The 18,642-nt window shown below is 39.4% G+C and overlaps 1 protein-coding gene across 10 annotated transcripts in view; it reads right to left on the bottom strand.

Annotated features, from left to right (window-relative positions):
* The window catches only part of KDM1B (lysine demethylase 1B), a 53,469-nt gene extending 34,845 nt beyond the window's left edge, over positions 1 to 18,624 (bottom strand). For 5 of the 10 annotated variants that reach the window (XM_059688723.1, XM_059688728.1, XM_059688730.1 and 2 more), the window contains exons 1-7: positions 18,479 to 18,623; positions 18,124 to 18,167; positions 14,128 to 14,227; positions 13,226 to 13,353; positions 11,979 to 12,068; positions 10,913 to 11,024; positions 7,686 to 7,802 (exon numbers count right to left, since the gene is read on the bottom strand). In XM_059688723.1, the coding sequence (XP_059544706.1) occupies positions 7,686 to 7,802; positions 10,913 to 11,024; positions 11,979 to 12,068; positions 13,226 to 13,353; positions 14,128 to 14,214 (534 nt within the window). In that variant the 5' untranslated portion in view covers positions 14,215 to 14,227; positions 18,124 to 18,167; positions 18,479 to 18,623. Of the gene's footprint in view, positions 1 to 7,685; positions 7,803 to 10,708; positions 10,770 to 10,912; positions 11,025 to 11,978; positions 12,069 to 13,225; positions 13,354 to 14,127; positions 14,228 to 18,123; positions 18,168 to 18,353; positions 18,440 to 18,478 lie in introns of those variants that run through there. The other 5 variants (XM_059688724.1, XM_059688727.1, XM_059688732.1 and 2 more) reach the window with 5 other exon arrangements.
* Between the last annotated feature and the right edge of the window lie 18 nt (positions 18,625 to 18,642).

The following is an 18,642-nucleotide window of genomic DNA, read 5'->3' as shown; positions in this document are numbered from 1 at the left end:
CCAAAACTGGTTTGGCTCAGTGGATAGAGCGTCGGCCTGCGGACTGAAGAGTCCCAGGTTCGAATCCAGTCAAGGGCATGTACCTGGGTTGCGGGCACATCCCCAGTAGGAGATGTGCAGGAGGCAGCTGATCGATGTTTCTCTCTCATCGATGTTTCTAACTCTCTATCTCTCTCCCTTCCTCTCTGTAAAAAATCAATAAAATATATTTAAAAAGAAAATTTTAATTGTTAGAAGAACTGTTTAGAAACTTCAGAAATAGGTTGAATGAAAATGGCCCAAAGGCTAATTGCTATTAAAATAGTCTGCTATTTTTTGCTACTCTAGGTTGAACTCTCCTTTACACATTATAATGAAATGCCACTGAGTCTACTTTTGGCTTGAGAAGTAATCTTGGACACAGGGCCTGGTTAAATCCAGTGCAGCCATGACATTATTTCGGCAGCTTCCCCTTTGCCACACAAGCGCGTGCACCTTCATTCCTCAAACCCCAATTCCCATCAGCGCACTCAGCCTGAAAAATGAATTACCCACCGCCTCAGCGTCAGCCCTTCCCACTGTTTTCTCTTCTATCCCTCGGAGAGGCCTTCTACTCTGAAGGCTGCGCTCAAGAATCAATGAAAGGCTAAACTGGAAGGTTTCAGGACAAGATTTGTTCAATCCAGGACCCTGGTCCCAGGCTTAGATCTGTGCTTCCTACCCTTCACTCCCGAATTACCAACATCCAAAATGAAAACAAGGATATCACCATAGAGCTCGCTGACATTAAAAGGAGAATAAGGGAACAATGCAAACAACTTTAACAAATTTGACAATCTAGATGTAATAGGCAAATTTCTTGGAAAAATACACCCCCACTCTAAAACAGGTAGAATAAAACCACCTACATTGCCATATACGTTAAAGAAACTGAATTTATAATTTTAAAACTTTTCACAAAGAAAACTGACCCAAATTACTTCACTAGTGAATTATATCAAATGCTAAAGAAGAAATATCAACATTACCCAAACTCTTTAAGAAAACAGAGAAGAGGGATATACTTCTGGATTCATTTTATGGAGCCAGCATAACTCAGACAGCAACACCCAAGAAGAACATTACAAGAAAAGAAAACTGTCATCATGAACACAGATGCCAATACTCTTAACAAAATATTAACAAACTGAATCCAACAATTCATTAAAAGGATAATACATTAAGAACAAATGAGATTTTTTTCCAGGAATGTGAGGTAGTTTCAACATTCCAGAATTAGTCTAATTCACCACATTTACAGATGAAAGGAGAAAAACCACATGGTCATCATACAAGATGTAGAGAAAGTATTTGACAAAGTCCAACTTCCATTCATAATACAAAGTTCTCAACAAACTAGGAACACAAAGGCACTTCTTTGATCTGATAATAGGCATTTGTGAAAAGCTACAGCCAGCATTACACATGACGATAACACACTGAACACATTCCTCCTACGTCAGGAATAAGACAAAGACGTCTACTCTCCAACTTCTATTCAACATGGTACTGGTGGTCCTGACCAGTGCAGTAAGGCACGAGAGAAAAAGAGCAAGGAGTTTTTTAAAAAAGCAAAACAGCCTTTATTCACAGTTGTTGCAACTATAGAAAACCCAAAGGAATCTACAAAAAGGCCTATGAAATGTAATAAATTTAATAACTTAACAAAGCCTCTGGGTATAAAATCAACAAATAAAAATTGTATTCTATGTCATTGCAACAAACAACTTGAAAATGAAGTTAGGAGAACCAAGATGGCGGCATAGGCTAACGCCGGAGTTTGCTGCCTTGAACAACTACTTCAAAAGTGAAACCAAAAAACGGAAGGGACATCACCCAGAACCACAGGAACACTGGCTGAGTGGAAGTCCCACAACCAGGAAGAAAGAGAAACGCATACGGACACTCAGAGGAGGCGCAGTGCTGAAGTCAAATTCTGAGGTGCGGAGTGCGCTGAGTGGGCTGGCGGCGGAGGGCGCGGTTGGCGTTTTCAATCGGGAGGGAGTCGCAGACTCTGAGCACCAGATCCGGGCGAGTCTTTAGGGACCCAGACTCAAACGGGAGAAGCGGGACTGTCTGGCTTCGGTCAGAGCGAGTGCAGCTTTCTCTCCGAGCTTTGCAGCGGGTGCTGGGACTCAGAGAGGCAGAGCCCCTGGGGACAGGACTGAGAGCCGCCATAACTGCTTTCTCCGGCCCACCCTGTTGATCCTGTGCGACCCGCCCCGCCCAAGCCCTGCACAGAGGCATTTGCCGGATAGCCTCAGGCAAAGGCTAGATTAGCACCTCCCTAGAGGACAGAAGTTCTCTCACTGCTGACACAGCTGATTCTCATAGCCACTTGGCCTGGAGGTCAAACCCTCCCTGGAATTAGCTACAACAATCAAGATTTAACTATAAGACTGCGAACAAAGACCACTAGGGGGTGCACCAAGGAAGCATAACAAAATGCGGAGACAAAGAAACAGGACAAAATTGTCAATGGAAGATATAGAGTTCAGAACCACACTTTTAAGGTCTCTCAAGAACTGTTTAGAAGCTGCCGATAAACTTAATGAGATCTACACGAAAACTAGTAAGACCCTCGATCTTATATTGGGGAACCAACTAGAAATTAAGCATACACGGACTGAAATAACGAATATTATACAGACGCCCGACAGCAGACCAGAGGAGCGCAAGAATCAAGTCAATGATTTGAAATGCGAGGAAGCAAAAAACATCCAACCGGAAAAGCAAAATGAAAAAAGAATCCAAAAATGCGAGGATAGTGTAAGGAGCCTCTGGGACAGCTTCAACCGTACCAACATCAGAATTATAGGGGTGCCAGAAGATGAGAGAGAGCAAGATATTGAAAACCTATTTGAAGAAATAATGACAGAAAACTTCCCCCACCTGGTGAAAGAAATGGACTTACAGGTCCAAGAAGCACGGAGAACCCCAAACAAAAGGAATCCAAAGAGGACCACACCAAGACACATCATAATTAAAATGCCAAGAGCAAAAGATAAAGAGAGAATCTTAAAAACAGCAAGAGAAAGAAACTCAGTTACCTACAAGGGAATACCCATACGACTGTCAGCTGATTTCTCAACAGAAACTTTGCAGGCCAGAAGGGAGTGGCAAGAAATATTCAAAGTGATGAATACCAAGAACCTACAACCAAGATTACTTTATCCAGCAAAGCTATCATTCAGAATGGAAGGTCAGATAAAGAGCTTCACAGATAAGGAAAAGCTAAAGGAGTTCATCACCACCAAACCAGGATTATATGAAATGCTGAAAGGTATCCTTTAAGAAGAGGAAGAGGAAGAAAAAGGTAAAGATACAAATTATCAACAACAAATATGCATCTATCAACAAGTGAATCTAAGAATCAAGTGAATAAATAATCTGATGAACAGAATGAACTGGTGATTATAATAGAATCAGGGACATAGAAAGGGAATGGACTGACTATTCTTGGGGGGGAAAGGGGTGTGGGAGATGTGGGAAGAGACTGGACAAAAATCGTGCACCTATGGATGAGGACAGTGGGTGGGGAGTGAGGGCGGAGGGTGGGGCGGGAACTGGGAGGAGGGGAGTTATGGGGGGGAAAAAAAGAGGAACAAATGTAATAATCTGAACAATAAAGATTTAATTAAAAAAAAAAAGAAAATGAAGTTAAAAATAAATTCTACTTATAATCACAGGAAAAAAACACACAAAATATCTAGAAATCTATTTAACAAAAGACATCCTCAATGAAAATTAGAAAACACTGTTGGGAGAAATTAAAGACGCTGAGAAGATGGAGAGATACACATGCTCGGGGTCACAACAGGGGGTGAAAACGTTTTCTGTAAAGGGCCAGGTAGTAAATGGTAGGTTCTGTGGCTGATACGGTCTCTGTCACAACCACTCTGCCACTGCAGCATGAAAGCAGCCACAGACAATACATAATGACTGAGCATAGCTGTGTTCCCATAGAACTTTACTTTCAAAAACAGGTGGGGGGAGGCAGATTTGACCCATAGCTTGCTGACCCATGGATTAAAAGACAGAAAAAATGTAAGAATGTCAATTCTTCTTAAAATTATCTATAGAGTTAATGCATGACCAAAAAAAAAAAATCATAGAGGCCTTTTTGTAGATATTGACAAGCTGATAATAAAGTTTATATGATAACATAAAGAACCTAGGATAGCCAAAATAATCTTGAAAAACAAAAACACAGAGAAATTTGCACTACCTAATTTTAAGACTTATTATAAAGATACAATATTCAAGCCAGCTGAGTACTGGGGTAAGAATAAACGAAGAGATCAATGGAACAGAGTCCAGAAATAGACCAACATGTATGGCCAACAGACTTTTGATAACAAAGCCAAGATAATTCAAGGGAAAAAACAGTCTTTTCAACAAATGGTACTGAACAATTAAATATTTATATGAAAAGAACATTGAATCTTGACCTTATACCTCGCATAAAAAAACAAAAATTAACATGAGATAAGTGACCTTAATGTAAAAGCTAATACTAAAAAGCTCCTCAAAGAAAACATATGAGACTATCTGTAAATTGAGAGGTAGTCAATGATTTCTCAGAAAAGATACAAAAAGTTTTAAACATAAAAAAATGAGTAAACTAGGCTTCAAACTTAAAAACTTCTCATCAAAAGACATTAAGAAAATAAAAGGGTAAGACAAAAACCAGGAAAAATATTCAAGATTATATCTCATATCCAGATTACTTAGGAACTTCTACAAAACAAACCTAATCTTTAAAAAAGTTTTAGACAGATATTTCTCCAAAGACAAGGTGTAAATGGCCAATAAGCATATGAAATGATACTTAACATCACTAGCCATCAGAGAAATGAAAATTAACACCACAATGACATACCAGTACATGCCCATTAGAACAGCTAAAATTAAAATTAAACATTTTTTTAAAAGAGTTTCAATATGTTTCAATATGCTACAACTGTGGAGAACCATTTAGCAGTTTCTAAAATATAAATTCACCATCTGACTCAACAGTTCCACTCCTATGTATTTACCTTTAAGAAATGAAACCATAGGTCCACAAAAAACACCTGCACAGAATGTTCACTACAGTTTTATTCATAATAGCAAAAAATTTAAAACATCACAAATGCCCTTCAGGGAAAATAGTTAAACAAGTTGTGGTATTCCACACTCAGCAATAAAGAGAGCAGACAAAACTCTGGTAAGGATCAGAACAGCGATCGCCTCTAGTGGTAGGGAAGGAAATAACTAGAATTTTTAGGGTAGTAGAAAAGTATATCTTAATTGGGTATTGGTTACACAATGTAGACATTTTCCAAAACTCAATAAAATGCATTGAAGATCTGTGCATATATTATGACTCAATTAAAAGAAAGCTGCAGCCCGGCCAGCGTGACTCAGTGATTGACTGTCGACCTATCAACGAGGAGGTCATGGCTCGATTCCCGGTCAGGGTACATGCCAGGGTTGCGGGCTCGATCCCCAGTGTGGGGTGTGCAGGACGCAGCCAATCAATGATTCTCTCTCATCATTGATGTTTCTATCTCTCTCCCTCTCTCTTCCTCACTGAAATCAATAAAAATATATTTTTTTAAAAGAGCAATTTCACATATATTAAAAAATGATCTCTCTGTACTATAAGCCTTTAACCTTTAAGTAAAGTTGTATCAAGAGCCTTAAAAGATGTGCCAAATAGAAATATGTATTCAAATGCATAAAAAAGTCCTAAAACAGCAATTTTCATTTCATGAAACACATAAACTAATTACTAAAATCCTGCAGCACACCAAAAAAAAAATTTTTTTGCCAATCTGACAAAAAAATTGGTATAATTTTGATTCATTCACACCAGATGGCTATTGTTGTGTTGGCTGTTGTCATTTTTTTATTTGACAATCTAAGGGAAAAGAGGTCTGTAACCCTGACTAAATAGTCAAGTATTGCATGTTTTAAAAATTCTTGCACCGTACCAATTGAAAATTGCTGTTTTAGCAGGATAGATTATTAAGAGTAGTTACCTATTGGGGTGAAAAGGAGGAAATGGTTAAGGAGGACTTTCATTTTTTATTTCTGTATTATATATATACATACACACACACACACACACACATATTCAATTCACTTTTTTAAAACCCTGAGATTATATTCATGTAATACTTATGTAAAATTTAAAATAATACCAATATAATTCCTAAATGTCCATACCCTATTTCTCAACCATTTCACTTAGCAAAATTTTCCAAATGTTTACAATATTTATAAGTTGCTTTAATAGTATTTATATCTTAACTCCCAGGCTTTAAAAAACTTGATCATAAACTTTATAAAAGTTTTCACTCATTCTTTTATGAGAAATATTTGAACTAAGAAAATATTTTGCAAGTGATGATTGTGAATATACCAAAAACCATGGAATTGTATACTTTAAAATTGTGAATTTTATGACATGTGAATTATATCTCAATTTTTTTAAAAAAGTATTTTACTCCCAAGATTATGACTTCTAACATTTTTTAAAGTACTGAAGAAACCAGGGACATTTGTGTAAATGAATGCTTTAACCCATTAAAGCAATTACACATTTTAAAAACTAAGTAACTGCCAAATATCAAAAATACCAGAGACCCGGTGCACGAAATTCATGCACATATATTAAAAAATCACCTCTCTGTACTATAAGCCTTTAACCTTTAACTCTGGCGCACTGAGGGGGGGTTCCTCAGTCTGGCCTGCCCCCACTCGCAGTCCGGGACGCCTCCCTCCTTACTACCTGCCTGCAGTGGAGGCGGGAGAGGCTCCCACCACTGCCACTGCGCTTGCCAGCCATGAGCCCGGCTTCTGGCTGAGCAGTGCTCCCCCTGTGGGAGTGCACTGACCACCAGGGGCATCTCCTGCATTGAGCGTCTGCCCGCTTGTGGTCAGTGTGTGTCACTGAGACTGGTCGTTCCGCTGTTCGGTCGATTTGCATATTAGGGTTTTATGATATAGGACTAGAGGCCCAGTGCACGAAATTCATGAATGGTAGGGTCCCTAGGCCTGGCCGGCGATCAGCACCGATTGGGGCCTTCTGGCTGCTGGCTGGGGCCTTCCTTCATTCCATACTGCTCCCTGGTGGTCAGCGCACATCATAGCAAGCAGTCAAACTCCCAGTCAGTCGAACTCCCAAGGGGATAATTTGCATATTAGCCTTTTATTATATAAGATTTTCTTCCTTTGTCTCTATTGTTGGTCAGAGTAGCTGCATAATCTTATTCCAGCCAATGAGCTATAAATAGAAATCTACTGTTGGAACTTGCAGGAAAACTCCCAATTAAAGAGGGAGAGACTCAACTGGCACAGCTCTCTTGCTCTTTGACTCTCCCATCTTTACTGCTTAGAGTTTGGACAGAAAGGCTGATGGTACAGCAACCATCTTGTAGCAGAACTAGAAACAACAAGACTTCTTTGGGCAACTACACCAACCCTGCTCATAATGAGAGAAAAATAAAATCCTCCATTGGGTAAGCCACTGTAGTTGGTGTTCTGTTATATGTAAGTGGACCAATACAATACTGATACAATGAGCAATACAGTAAACAAGAAATACATACCATTACTATTTACTAACAACTAAATTAACCTAGCAATGAATTCAAAAGAAAAACCAACAGAGATCGTACCTTAGCAGCAGTGTTTGGTTTCATACCACAGCGGTAGGTCTTTGCTATCTGTGGAGTAAGCTGGATTTCCTTGGTAAGTTGCCTCCATTTTCCACACTCGGGTTTTGTACACTGAACCTAAATGGAAAGTAACACGTCAAGGTCGATCAGTTGGCTAATCTTGAGCCTGCATTTCTCTCCTTCACCACTCACTTTGCCATCTTCGCCACATGATTTGACCAACCTTCTAGTACTTCTAAGTACTTTTCTTCTCCCTTGCATAACTATTACCCCTATAACACACTTTTACCCCATAATTTCTGATTTAATACTAGCTCAGGCACCAAAAAAGTGCAATAGGATCTGATGACTACTGTTGTCAGAAAGGTTCCCCAGCTCTAACCTAAGGAAATAATCAGTGTTAAATTTAGTTACAGTGAGTCACAAACTACGCACTAAATGCAATGTGGTATCTTGGATAGGATCCTGAGACAATAAAAGACACTAGTGAAAAAACTGATGAAACCCATAAAAAGTCCATAATATAGTTATTGGTACTGTATTAATGTTAATTTCTTAGTTTGACAAACAATCATGGTGTGTTAGATGATAACATTAGGAAAAACTGGTAAAGACTATCTGGGAACTCTCATTATTATTTTGTAACTCTTTTGTAAATTTAAAATTATTCCAAAATAAAAAGTTTATTTTTTTTTAAAGCATGCAGATATCCATATGCAAAAGAATGAAACTGGATTCCTATTTCACACATTTCCAAAAATTAACTCATAATGGATCAAACACCATAATATAAGAGCTAAAATGATAGAACTCTTAGAGGGAAAATTAGGAGAGTCAATCTTCATGACCTTAGATTTGGCAATGGATTCTTAGATATTATACCAAAGCATATGCAACAAAAGAAAAAATAGATAAACTAAACTTCAAAATTAAAAACTTATGTGCAGCAAAGGACACTATCAAGAAAGTGAAAAGACAACCTATAGGAGAAAATATTTGCAAACCTAATATCTGATAAGGGTTTAGTATCCAGAATAAAGAACTCCTACAACTCAACAACAAAAGACAAACACCCAATTTTAAAATGGGCAAAGACTTGAACAGATATCTCTTCAAAGAAGATATACAAATGGCCAACAAGCACATGAAAAGACACATTAGTCATAAGGGAAATGCAAATCAAAATCACAGTAAGATACCACTTTATACCCACTAGAATAGCTAGAACAACAACAACAAAAAAGGATGGGGAGACATAAATTGGTGAGGATGTGGAGAAATTTAAACCCTTATCCATTGCTGATGCGAATGAAAGATGCTGCAGCAGTTGCTAAGGAAAACAGTTTGGTAGACCCTCAAAAAGTTAAACATAGAATGTGACCCAACAATTTTATTCTTAGATATGTATTGAAATAATTGAAAATGGGTGTTAAAATGAATATTTGTACATAAATATTCATAGCAGCACTTTTTGGATAACTAAAAGGTGAAAGCAACTGCTCATGAACAGATGACTACATAAATTAAATTTGACAAATTTATATAATGGAATATTATTCACTCATAAAAAGGAACAAAGAATTAACATATTCTAAGACATGGATGAACCTCAAAAACATTATGGTTAGTGAAAGCCAAACATGAAAAGCCACATACTACATGATGCCTTTATATAAAACATCCAAAATAGGTAAATTCATAAAGACAGAAATCAATTTAATGTTTGCAAGGGACTAGGGCAGTGGTCGGCAAACTCATTAGTCAACAGAGCCAAATATCAACAGTACAACGATTGAAATTTCTTTTGAGAGCCAAATTTTTTAAACTTAAACTATATAGGTAGGTACATTGTTATTAACTTAATTAGGGTACTCCTAAGCTGGCCTTTGCTAAAAATGTCCTCAATCTGATTGAGGCACGTTCGCTGAGGTCAACTCCTTCCAACTCTCCCATCCACTCCTCTCGTATACTTGTTTCGTCTATCTTTTGTCACCCGCGCACTATTTGCAGACGCAACTAGCACTAACCACTGCACAATGAGACTGCTGACTGACTGGCTCACTCAACTCGTGCACGAATCGTGCGCCTCCCCCGCGCTGCGTCTCCACAGCCCACCTGCGCCTGCGCGCCCGACACCTCCCACTTCTTCTAACGCAGGGGTGGGCAAACTTTTTGACTCGAGGGCCACAATGGGTTCTTAAACTGGACCGGAGGGCCGGAACAAAAGCATGGATGGAGAATTGTGTGAACTAATATAAATTCAAAGTAAACATCATTACATAAAAGGGTACGGTCTTTTTTTTTATTTAGTTTTATTCATTTCAAATGGGCCGGATCCGGCCCGCGGGCCATAGTTTGCCCACGGCTGTTCTAACGCCATTTCTTTAAAATAGACTTGCCCAGGCCGACAACCGACTTCTGCGCATGGGCCACGAAGTTTCCATCGCACTGTACGTGCTCGCCTGCATGTGGTATTTTGTGGAAGAGCCAAACTCAAGGGGCCAAAGAGCCGCAGGTGGCTCGCTAGCCGCGGTTTGCCGAACACCGGACTAGGGTATAGAAAAATGAGAGGTCTGCCATCGTTTGCTTTGTGAATGATGACCATACTTTGAAATTAGATAGAAGTGGTGGGAGCAGAACACTGACAAGGTACTAAATGCCATTGAATGGTATACTTTAAAATAGTTAATTTTATATTATGTAAGTTTCATTTAAAAAAAAATTAATTTCTAAGTGTGCAAGAGAAGCTCGAATCTACCTGTGATATTAAAAAATTTAGCAAATCATTTATTAAATGATGGGATATTTATCTAATATATGCAATACTACAATTTATTTTCAAAGAATGGCTAAATAGAAAAAATAATATAAAGTTAAATTAATAAAAAAGCTAAAAGTTAACAAAATTATATTCAAAGTAAAATGTTAAACCTTATTAGAATTTTATATAAAGCATGAAATTGTCTTTAAAGATATACTTAGACAATTATCAGAAGAAAAGATAAGAGATATGTAAGCTTAACAATGGCTATCACCAGCTGGTGATAAGTCTTTAGTTTCTTCTTTATACTATGTTGAAGTTTCCTATAAAAATAAAAAATGTGATTTGCTTTAACAGACATAAAACAATAAATGTAGTAAAAGAAAAATTCCCCCAAAATCAGTATCCCCCCAGATCAGTATTTTTATCCATTTTTCTTGCATTTAGGTGCACAAGTGCTTTTTACCCAGTAGGGGAGTTGCTGGTCTGCCATGAAAGCTTTGGGACTAGGTTCAGTTTTTCCATTGCTAGTCCATATTTTTTTCCATGTAGTATATTTCTCATATCCATCCTTATGGCTGAAAATAATAAAAATAAACATATCAAGCTAAGTCAATTGGGTTTTCAAAACAGAAGGCAGGTTAGAAAATCTTATGTAAAGGACTTAACTAGCCATATTATGAAGAGGGGGATGTTATTATGGTACACATAAAAGAGCCTGTCGGGTCAAGTGCATTCCTATCAGTTTTAAAATCTAAAACTATTAGGAAGGGACAGCTGCTACCTGTCTGTCCAAGCTCCCTCTAGTTGTCAGTACCTTCCCCCAAATCTTGGCATTCATCCCCCTATGCACTGTCAGAGAATAGTAAAACAGCTCCTAGAGGAGGGGTGGGCAACCCTTGGCACGCATGCCAAACATGGCACGCCAGTAACTTCTGCTGGCACGCGAAACCCTCTCTTATAATCTTCCATTTACAATTTTTTTCTAAATATAATTTTTTTATTTTTCAGATAAATTCAGTGTAGGTGCATCTTAGATAAAGAAATAATTTTACATAACATGTATACATTAAAAAATAAATGTATTTTTCATCATCATATACTGTGTTTTTGTCGCTCGAATGAATTTTATTATTTCTTCAAGGTTCTTCACATACGTACACCTTAAGAGATATCAAGTAGGCGTAATATGTTCTCAAAAAATTAGGGTTGGCACGCAGAAGAATTTTGAGTCAGAGATTTTGCTGTTTTTGGCACGCACTCAGAAAAAGGTTGCCCACCCTTGTCCTAGAGCTTTCAGATCTTGCAGACTAAAGACAATAACTGTCTCATTGAAGCAGATAGTTTTGAACCTTGAATGTGCACACACGTAAGCACACACACAGGCAAACTACAGCATAAAGGTCTGGCAAGTTGTAGTCAATGCAGGCATGGCTGGCTGCAACAGTGGAATAATTCAGTAAGCCTGTGGGCTCAGCCTCAACCATCTGACCCCCTCCACTACAAAAACCTCCAACGATGAGAGAACAGACCTTCTGTAGTAATGGTCAAAGCATTCATTACAGAAATGCTCCCCACAGGAGAGGTGATACCATCGGGAGGTGTAGCCATTCTTGGCACATCTGAAAACAGCAAAAACATGCAGCTTTGGTAATAAATAAATGACATTTCTTCTCACTTTTTTTTTCATTTGCCTCCTTTATTTTAGCAAAAATAACAACAATAAAGTTTTCCCTCTGTTTCACCAAAATAGATTTCCCCCATCCCTCCCAACCCACCCTATTCCCTTCACGTTAAAAAACAAACGTTATCAAGCATCTCCTATGAGCCCATGTTGCATTCTCTCTTTACAATCCTAACAACCAGTAGCTAATAACAAGGGAAGTGGAATGGATGATTGATAGGTGATAACACATGGTGAGGACACAAGTTCTTAGACCAGAGGACCTAACCTAGCTGGTTGTACACCAAGGGCCTGAGACTTAGGAGTTTTATCAAGACTCCCTGGAGCCATGATAAGGTTTTATGACACAAAACAAGGGATGTCACTGTGCTTGCTGCAAGCTGCACGTGGGGGAAGGAGAGAAGCGTGGTCTCCAGTAAGAACATCTGTCCCACTACTGAATAGTGAATGAATCTGGCCAGCTGGAATAGAACCCTTGAGCAGGCAGTCTGGCAAACGATCTGTCAAACAGCCAATCATGTAGTAAAAGAATGAAATCTAACGCCACGATGAACACTAACACCACCACGCTTCGCGATTAAAAAATGGGATTTGTGTTCCAGGTTTCACTGAATCCTAAGCCTCCGCTGAAGATTTTTCTCTGGAAGTGAAAGGTCAAGCTTGTGTCATCCCAATAAGAATGGCAAGTGCAGTTAGCCCCACTTACGTCTACTGGAAAAGGAGGTACGTTGTGTGAGGGAGGATGGAAGCCTAGAGAAAGTAAACACCCGCTGGTCTACAAGGAGCTCCACAGTTCTCTGCCATGTCCCCATCCCTGACCCTATTCCACTCTCAGCTCACAAAAGCCGCTCAGCTGCAGTCGGTGGGATCTGAGGACACTGATTGGCCACTGTGCAGAGCTGATATGGCTCTGTCTACAGGAGGATCATATAGGAGGGTGTGGTTTGTACAGAATGTACGGGCAATGTCTCTATTATTAGATGCCTTACAGTCTTTATATCTATCTTTAGTAAAACTATCTTTGAGGCTGATGTTCTCACAAAGAACGCTCTCGTAGGCAGGAATATGAGGCCACGACAAGTCATCTGAACAGACCTTTCAGAAGTACTTGCGAAGCACACGGGACACGTTGCAGTACAGCCTGCCTTTTCACATTTCCTGTACTTCTTCTCTGACCCACCGTCTTCATCCTCATCCATCATCTCGGTCGCTTTTTTCTTTGCCTAAGAAAGAACCAGCTGGGGTTAAGATTTCATCAGAATGGCCAAGGGTGAATGTGGTGGAAGGTTTACTACTGAAATGACCTCCATGTTAGGAGTTCTAAACTTGCAGGTTAACAACACCCTGGCAGTAGGTTAGGAGCTAACAATATAGCAATTTCCTTGAGACTGTATTGTGCAGCTAATTCACTAACTTGCCTGAAATACAGAACCAGCATGTTAACAATAGGTGTCTGAGTAGAGAACTAAAATGCATGCAAGCCTTTTTTGGGAAAAAGCTGTATCAATCAAAATAAAAGCTACTTTCAAATGGGGATTTTTTTTTTCTCCTTAGAACAGTTATACCCTCTCAGTATTGCATATTAAAAAAAAACTAGGAAAATTATAGAAAAATAATTACATCATTCAAGATTTTTCTTTAGGGGGGGGAACAAAGCCCTACAAAAAAGATGGCAGTAAGTCAACCATCAACAGCACCCAAACGGTTACAAGCTGATGTCAAATTCCCACCCAGCATGACCTGACCCCAGCTCACATCCTGGAGGCAACTACACAGCTGCGATTCTCTGAACACCCCACGGCGATTCAAACCCTACGTCTCTATCTCTGCAGTTCCCCCTGCCAGTATGCTTTTTTTCTACATTCTATCTCTCTATCAGGGCGAATTTTTCAACTAGACTACAAGTTTATAATCTTTTCATTTATAATTCTTCAGTGCCAATCAGAATAATTCTGTGTGCTCAAAACAGGTGCACAGAATGCACAAATGAGTAATACCTGCCTACCGGAACTCCTCAAAGGAAGGCTATCTGGAGAATGATCAAAAGATGCTTTTTTCTTTGTTCTCCCCCGTGCAGTTGCCATTGTATCAGATAATCTGCAAAAAAAAAAAATTTTTAAACCATTAAACATTAACATTTGCTAATACCTCCAACATTCTAGAACAGTTATTATGCAGTATTAGGTAATAATATATTCTCTGCAGTTACACGGCCTGAATGTGAAGCCATTGCTTTCAAGTTACTTAACATCTCTATGACCTCAGTGTTCTCATACATAAAATGGGCATGGCAAGAGTCTATTATAGCATCAGTGAGAGCTACTTAAACAGGACTGGCATATTATAAGTATAAATAAATGTTATCCACTACTGGTATGTACATTTAAAAATACAAAATTGAGAAAAACACCACACAAGTGACCAACAGACAAATCACATTGTTTGTAAAATTCAAGGTTTAAAAAGACTTAGTTTTTGCCTGTTTCTCTCCATCTTACTATGTCTTCTTAGCAGTTCCTGAATTTTGATCTCTTATTATACTTAAACAAACAAACAAACAAACAAAAAAACCCCTCATTCATTCCTGCTCAATAAAACCCAACAAATAAACCTCAGGCACACCATCTAGTCACTACCAAATATAGGAATCTAGGTTAGTTACTGTATCTTTTAAAATTTTTTAAATTTATTGATTGATTTAAATAGAGAGAGAAGGAGGGTGAGAGAAAGATGGATTTGTTTTTCCACTTATTTATGCATCAACTGGTTGTCTCTTGTATGTGCCCTGACCAGGGATCAAACCCACAACCTTGGCCTATCAGGATTATGTTCCAATCAACTGACCTACCTAGCCAGGGCAGTTACTGTAAATTCTACTAGAAAATTTTTTAAGTTCTCGAACTTGTCTAACAACAGCATGGCTAAGCAAACATTGAGAACCAAAAGTCTAGAAGAAAAATAATGCATGGTAACTATGATAGATTGAGTTATCCAATTAGTATTTTTTTTTCAATTAAGTTAGATAAGGAATGAAAAATGCTTAGCAGAAGTAAATACTCAATGATATGTGAATTCTACAATTGTCACACATCTCCTTCTCCAATCCATTGTATTTACTACACACACATATACACTCATGCAAAATAAATCGAACACACCCATAGATAAGAAATTTGAAAGTGGAAAAGTATTATCATTAGATACAAATTCCACATACAGGCATATCTTGGAGATATTGTGGGTTTGGTTCTAGACCACCAAAATGAAGTGAGTATCACTATAAAATGAGTGGTAATCTTTTTCTGGTGGAAGTCTTGATTTCAATCGGCGAAAAATTGCAACACTATTGAAGTGCAATAAAGCGAGGTGTGCTTGTATATAATCTTAATCTTGAAGAAAAGCTTCGAAGGGCTTGTAATCCTACTGTTCCCTACCTGTGAGTTCTGCTAACACTCCTAAGAGTATTCTTAATAGATTATCAACATCATGTGTGAAAACTTTCAGTTTTCTATCTACATCGACTTTGAGAAATCTTGACACCAATGTTACGATTTTCCTTTAACTCACTCTTCACTCTCCCATCATGTTAGTTGTGAACACATTAACTCTACACATATTCTGAAATGCATTATAGTTCAATGAGCATTAAATAAGTTGTCATTTAGTTCTACAGCACTTTGGATACAGATGGATAAAACATTAACAACATTAAAAATACTACTACCTACCTAAGCCCAAAGAAGGCTTTCTGGACCACATTTATATTTTCAAAAGGCTGTCCAATCTAACAAATCTCTTTAAAAAACATATATCCCACATTATTTTAAAAATGAACTACAAATAAGGCATATGTAAATACAGCATTTGTAAATGTGTAGTATGCATAAGTATTGCCACAAAAATATTTGAGTCTAGCCCGGCCAGTGTGGCTGTGGTTGGGTATTGAACTATGAACCAGGAGGTCACGGTTCAATTCCTGGGCAGGGCACATGCCTGGGTTGGGGGCTCAATCCCTGGTAGGGGGTGTACAGGAAGCAGCAGATCAAAGATTCTCTCTCATCATTGTTGTGTCTGTCTTTCCCTCTCCCTTCCTCTCTCTGAAATCAACAAAAATATATTTAAAAAATAAGTACATATTTGAGTTTAATGTGGGGTTTAGGAACATAAATATAATCTGCCTAGGTTCATGCAACATCTGACCCTAGGAAAGCAAGCATTCTTTAAAAAAAAGCATAGAAATTTCATCAAATGTTTAAGTCCAACTGTATACTGGAAAATATGTATTTAATTTCAATAAAGAATGATGCAAATCAAGAAATGGTTAAGAGGAAATGAATACATTAGCTATAAAAGCCATTATTAAGTATGTATTGTGTGGGGAAAATACGATGGAAGATTTTTAGGGTGGTACATTTTCACCTTTAATTATACGATTAACAGTTATGTGCCCTCATCCTTTATTGACACTTGCTGTAATTTCTGTATTTTCACTATTGTTGGATTCTTGGGGCTTAAAATGTAGGAAAAAATTTTAAGTAAAGTTGGAAGGACTATAATTTTTGTCCTTTTAAATATAATCTCAGAACTCTTGCCAAGTGGTTCAGTTGGTTAGAGCATCATCCCATATGCCACAGGTTGTGGATTTGATTCCCAGTCAGGGTACAAACCTAGGTTTTGGGTTCAATCCCAGGTCTGGGCGAATGCAGGAGGCAACTGATTGATGTTTCTCTCTCACATTGATATTTCTCTCTTTCTTTCTCGCTCTCAAATCAATAAAAAGATATCCTCGGATGAGGGTTTAAAAGTAAATAAAATCTAGAAATACTGACCAAAGGTGTCATTAAAACAAATTAGTATACTGGAAGTGCTTTTCCACCTGCTTCTGCAAATTAATAAGAACACCTAATTTTAAATTTAATGAGTATGTTTCATGTTCTATAACTTTATAAGCATATATCTCCCTAATTTTAAATTCAGAACCTTGGTTTTCCTTTAATGTGACAAAAGAAAAAAAGTGGGTTTTTTCTGAAGTACATTATTCAAAAAGACTTTTTTAAAAAAAAAAACAAAAACAACTCACATTATTTATAAAAATAAGAATCAAAATGACTCCATGTTGGAACAAAAATTTGTAGGGGCATCAGCATTTCTAAAAATAAAACAAACTACTACAAACACCTTCAGACAACAGAAACAGGAATTTCCCTTTTGGCCACTTAAAATAAAGCTGGAGGAGCACCTCACTGCACCCACACCAATAAAATTTTCCAAAATATGGATCCAGTTCAATGGCCTGAATGCTTTGATTACTTTCCCTGCCTGAAAAACTATTAATTATTGATGGTCATTTTCTCATGTACTTTCTTAAGAAACCTTCCCTCCCAATACCATATATATATGTGTAAAATTATTTTTTTAAAAAAAACAGCTAAACAAAACACAAAAGTCTTGAGTTGTGTGTGAATGTGGAGTGATGGATCTCCCCAAATGGATTGGTCTATGGACTTTTGTGCGCTCGCCAAACGGAAGGCTGGGCCTCTATCTGGCTAGGTTCCATATCACTGAACCCCAACTTTCTAAAGCTGGGCCTTCCTCTTCCTTCCTGTTTCACTTGCCAGCTGCCAGGTTGTTGACTAACATCTACCGTCATCGGGCTGCCTGCTCCGGGTTCCCAGCCCGGAGGGAGTTACCCCAGCACCTGGCAATGCCCATCGAGCCTCCACGCTGGTGGCCGCGCTGGAGCATTACCAGGACACCTGCAGGGCTGTGCGGGCTCCTCACCGCCACACTCCGGGCTGAGAACAAGCAAGGGAGTTCCTACTCAGGGCTGTGGGTTTTCCCCAACGCAGCACACACTCCCCAGGTGACAGGGCTCGAACAGTCCCCCGGAGGGATCCCCAACGTCTCCTGTGCCCGCAGCAGCCGCCTCGCTTTCCGAAAAGCTTTCTCGGTCTGTTCTCCGAAGTCGGAGAAGCAACAACCTCCGGGCTCACCTGAGCACTGAAAAGGTGCAGGCAGTCGCGGGGAGACGGCAGCGCTGGAGAGAAAGAAAATAGTGTACGGGGTTAGGAGACACCCTCAACGCGACGAATCAGGGAACCCCGTCGCCGCAACACGCCGGCCCGGGAATTTCTCTTCCTCGAGCAGTGATCCCCACCCCGCACCCCGCTTCCAATCCGGAGAGGGAGGTATCAGCCCCCTAGGGCATCCATCCACCTCCCACCTGGGTGAGGAGCGCGGCGCATGGGGAGAAGGAGGGTTTGCACCCCAGCCGAGCTGCTTTGTGCAGAGCTGTCACCCCAAATCCGCCGTAGCCCCTCCGGTCATCCGAAGCCGCGTGCGCCTCACCTCCGTGAGCGTGAGAGACGGAGCGCTCCGCCCCGGGCCGCGCGCGCCCCTCCCGAGCCGCGCGCCGCGCGCACGGGGCTGCACAATCCGCGCCGCGAGCCGCAGCCCCCGCTCGGCCGTCGCCGCCGCCGCCGCCGCCGCTTCCGCCCCTGTGACGGCGTGAC

Source organism: Myotis daubentonii, chromosome 3 (genome assembly GCF_963259705.1).
Source record: "Myotis daubentonii chromosome 3, mMyoDau2.1, whole genome shotgun sequence".
Taxonomy (NCBI): domain Eukaryota; kingdom Metazoa; phylum Chordata; class Mammalia; order Chiroptera; family Vespertilionidae; genus Myotis; species Myotis daubentonii.
Note: the sequence above shows the minus strand (reverse complement) of the source record. Positions and strands in the feature narration are given on the sequence as shown.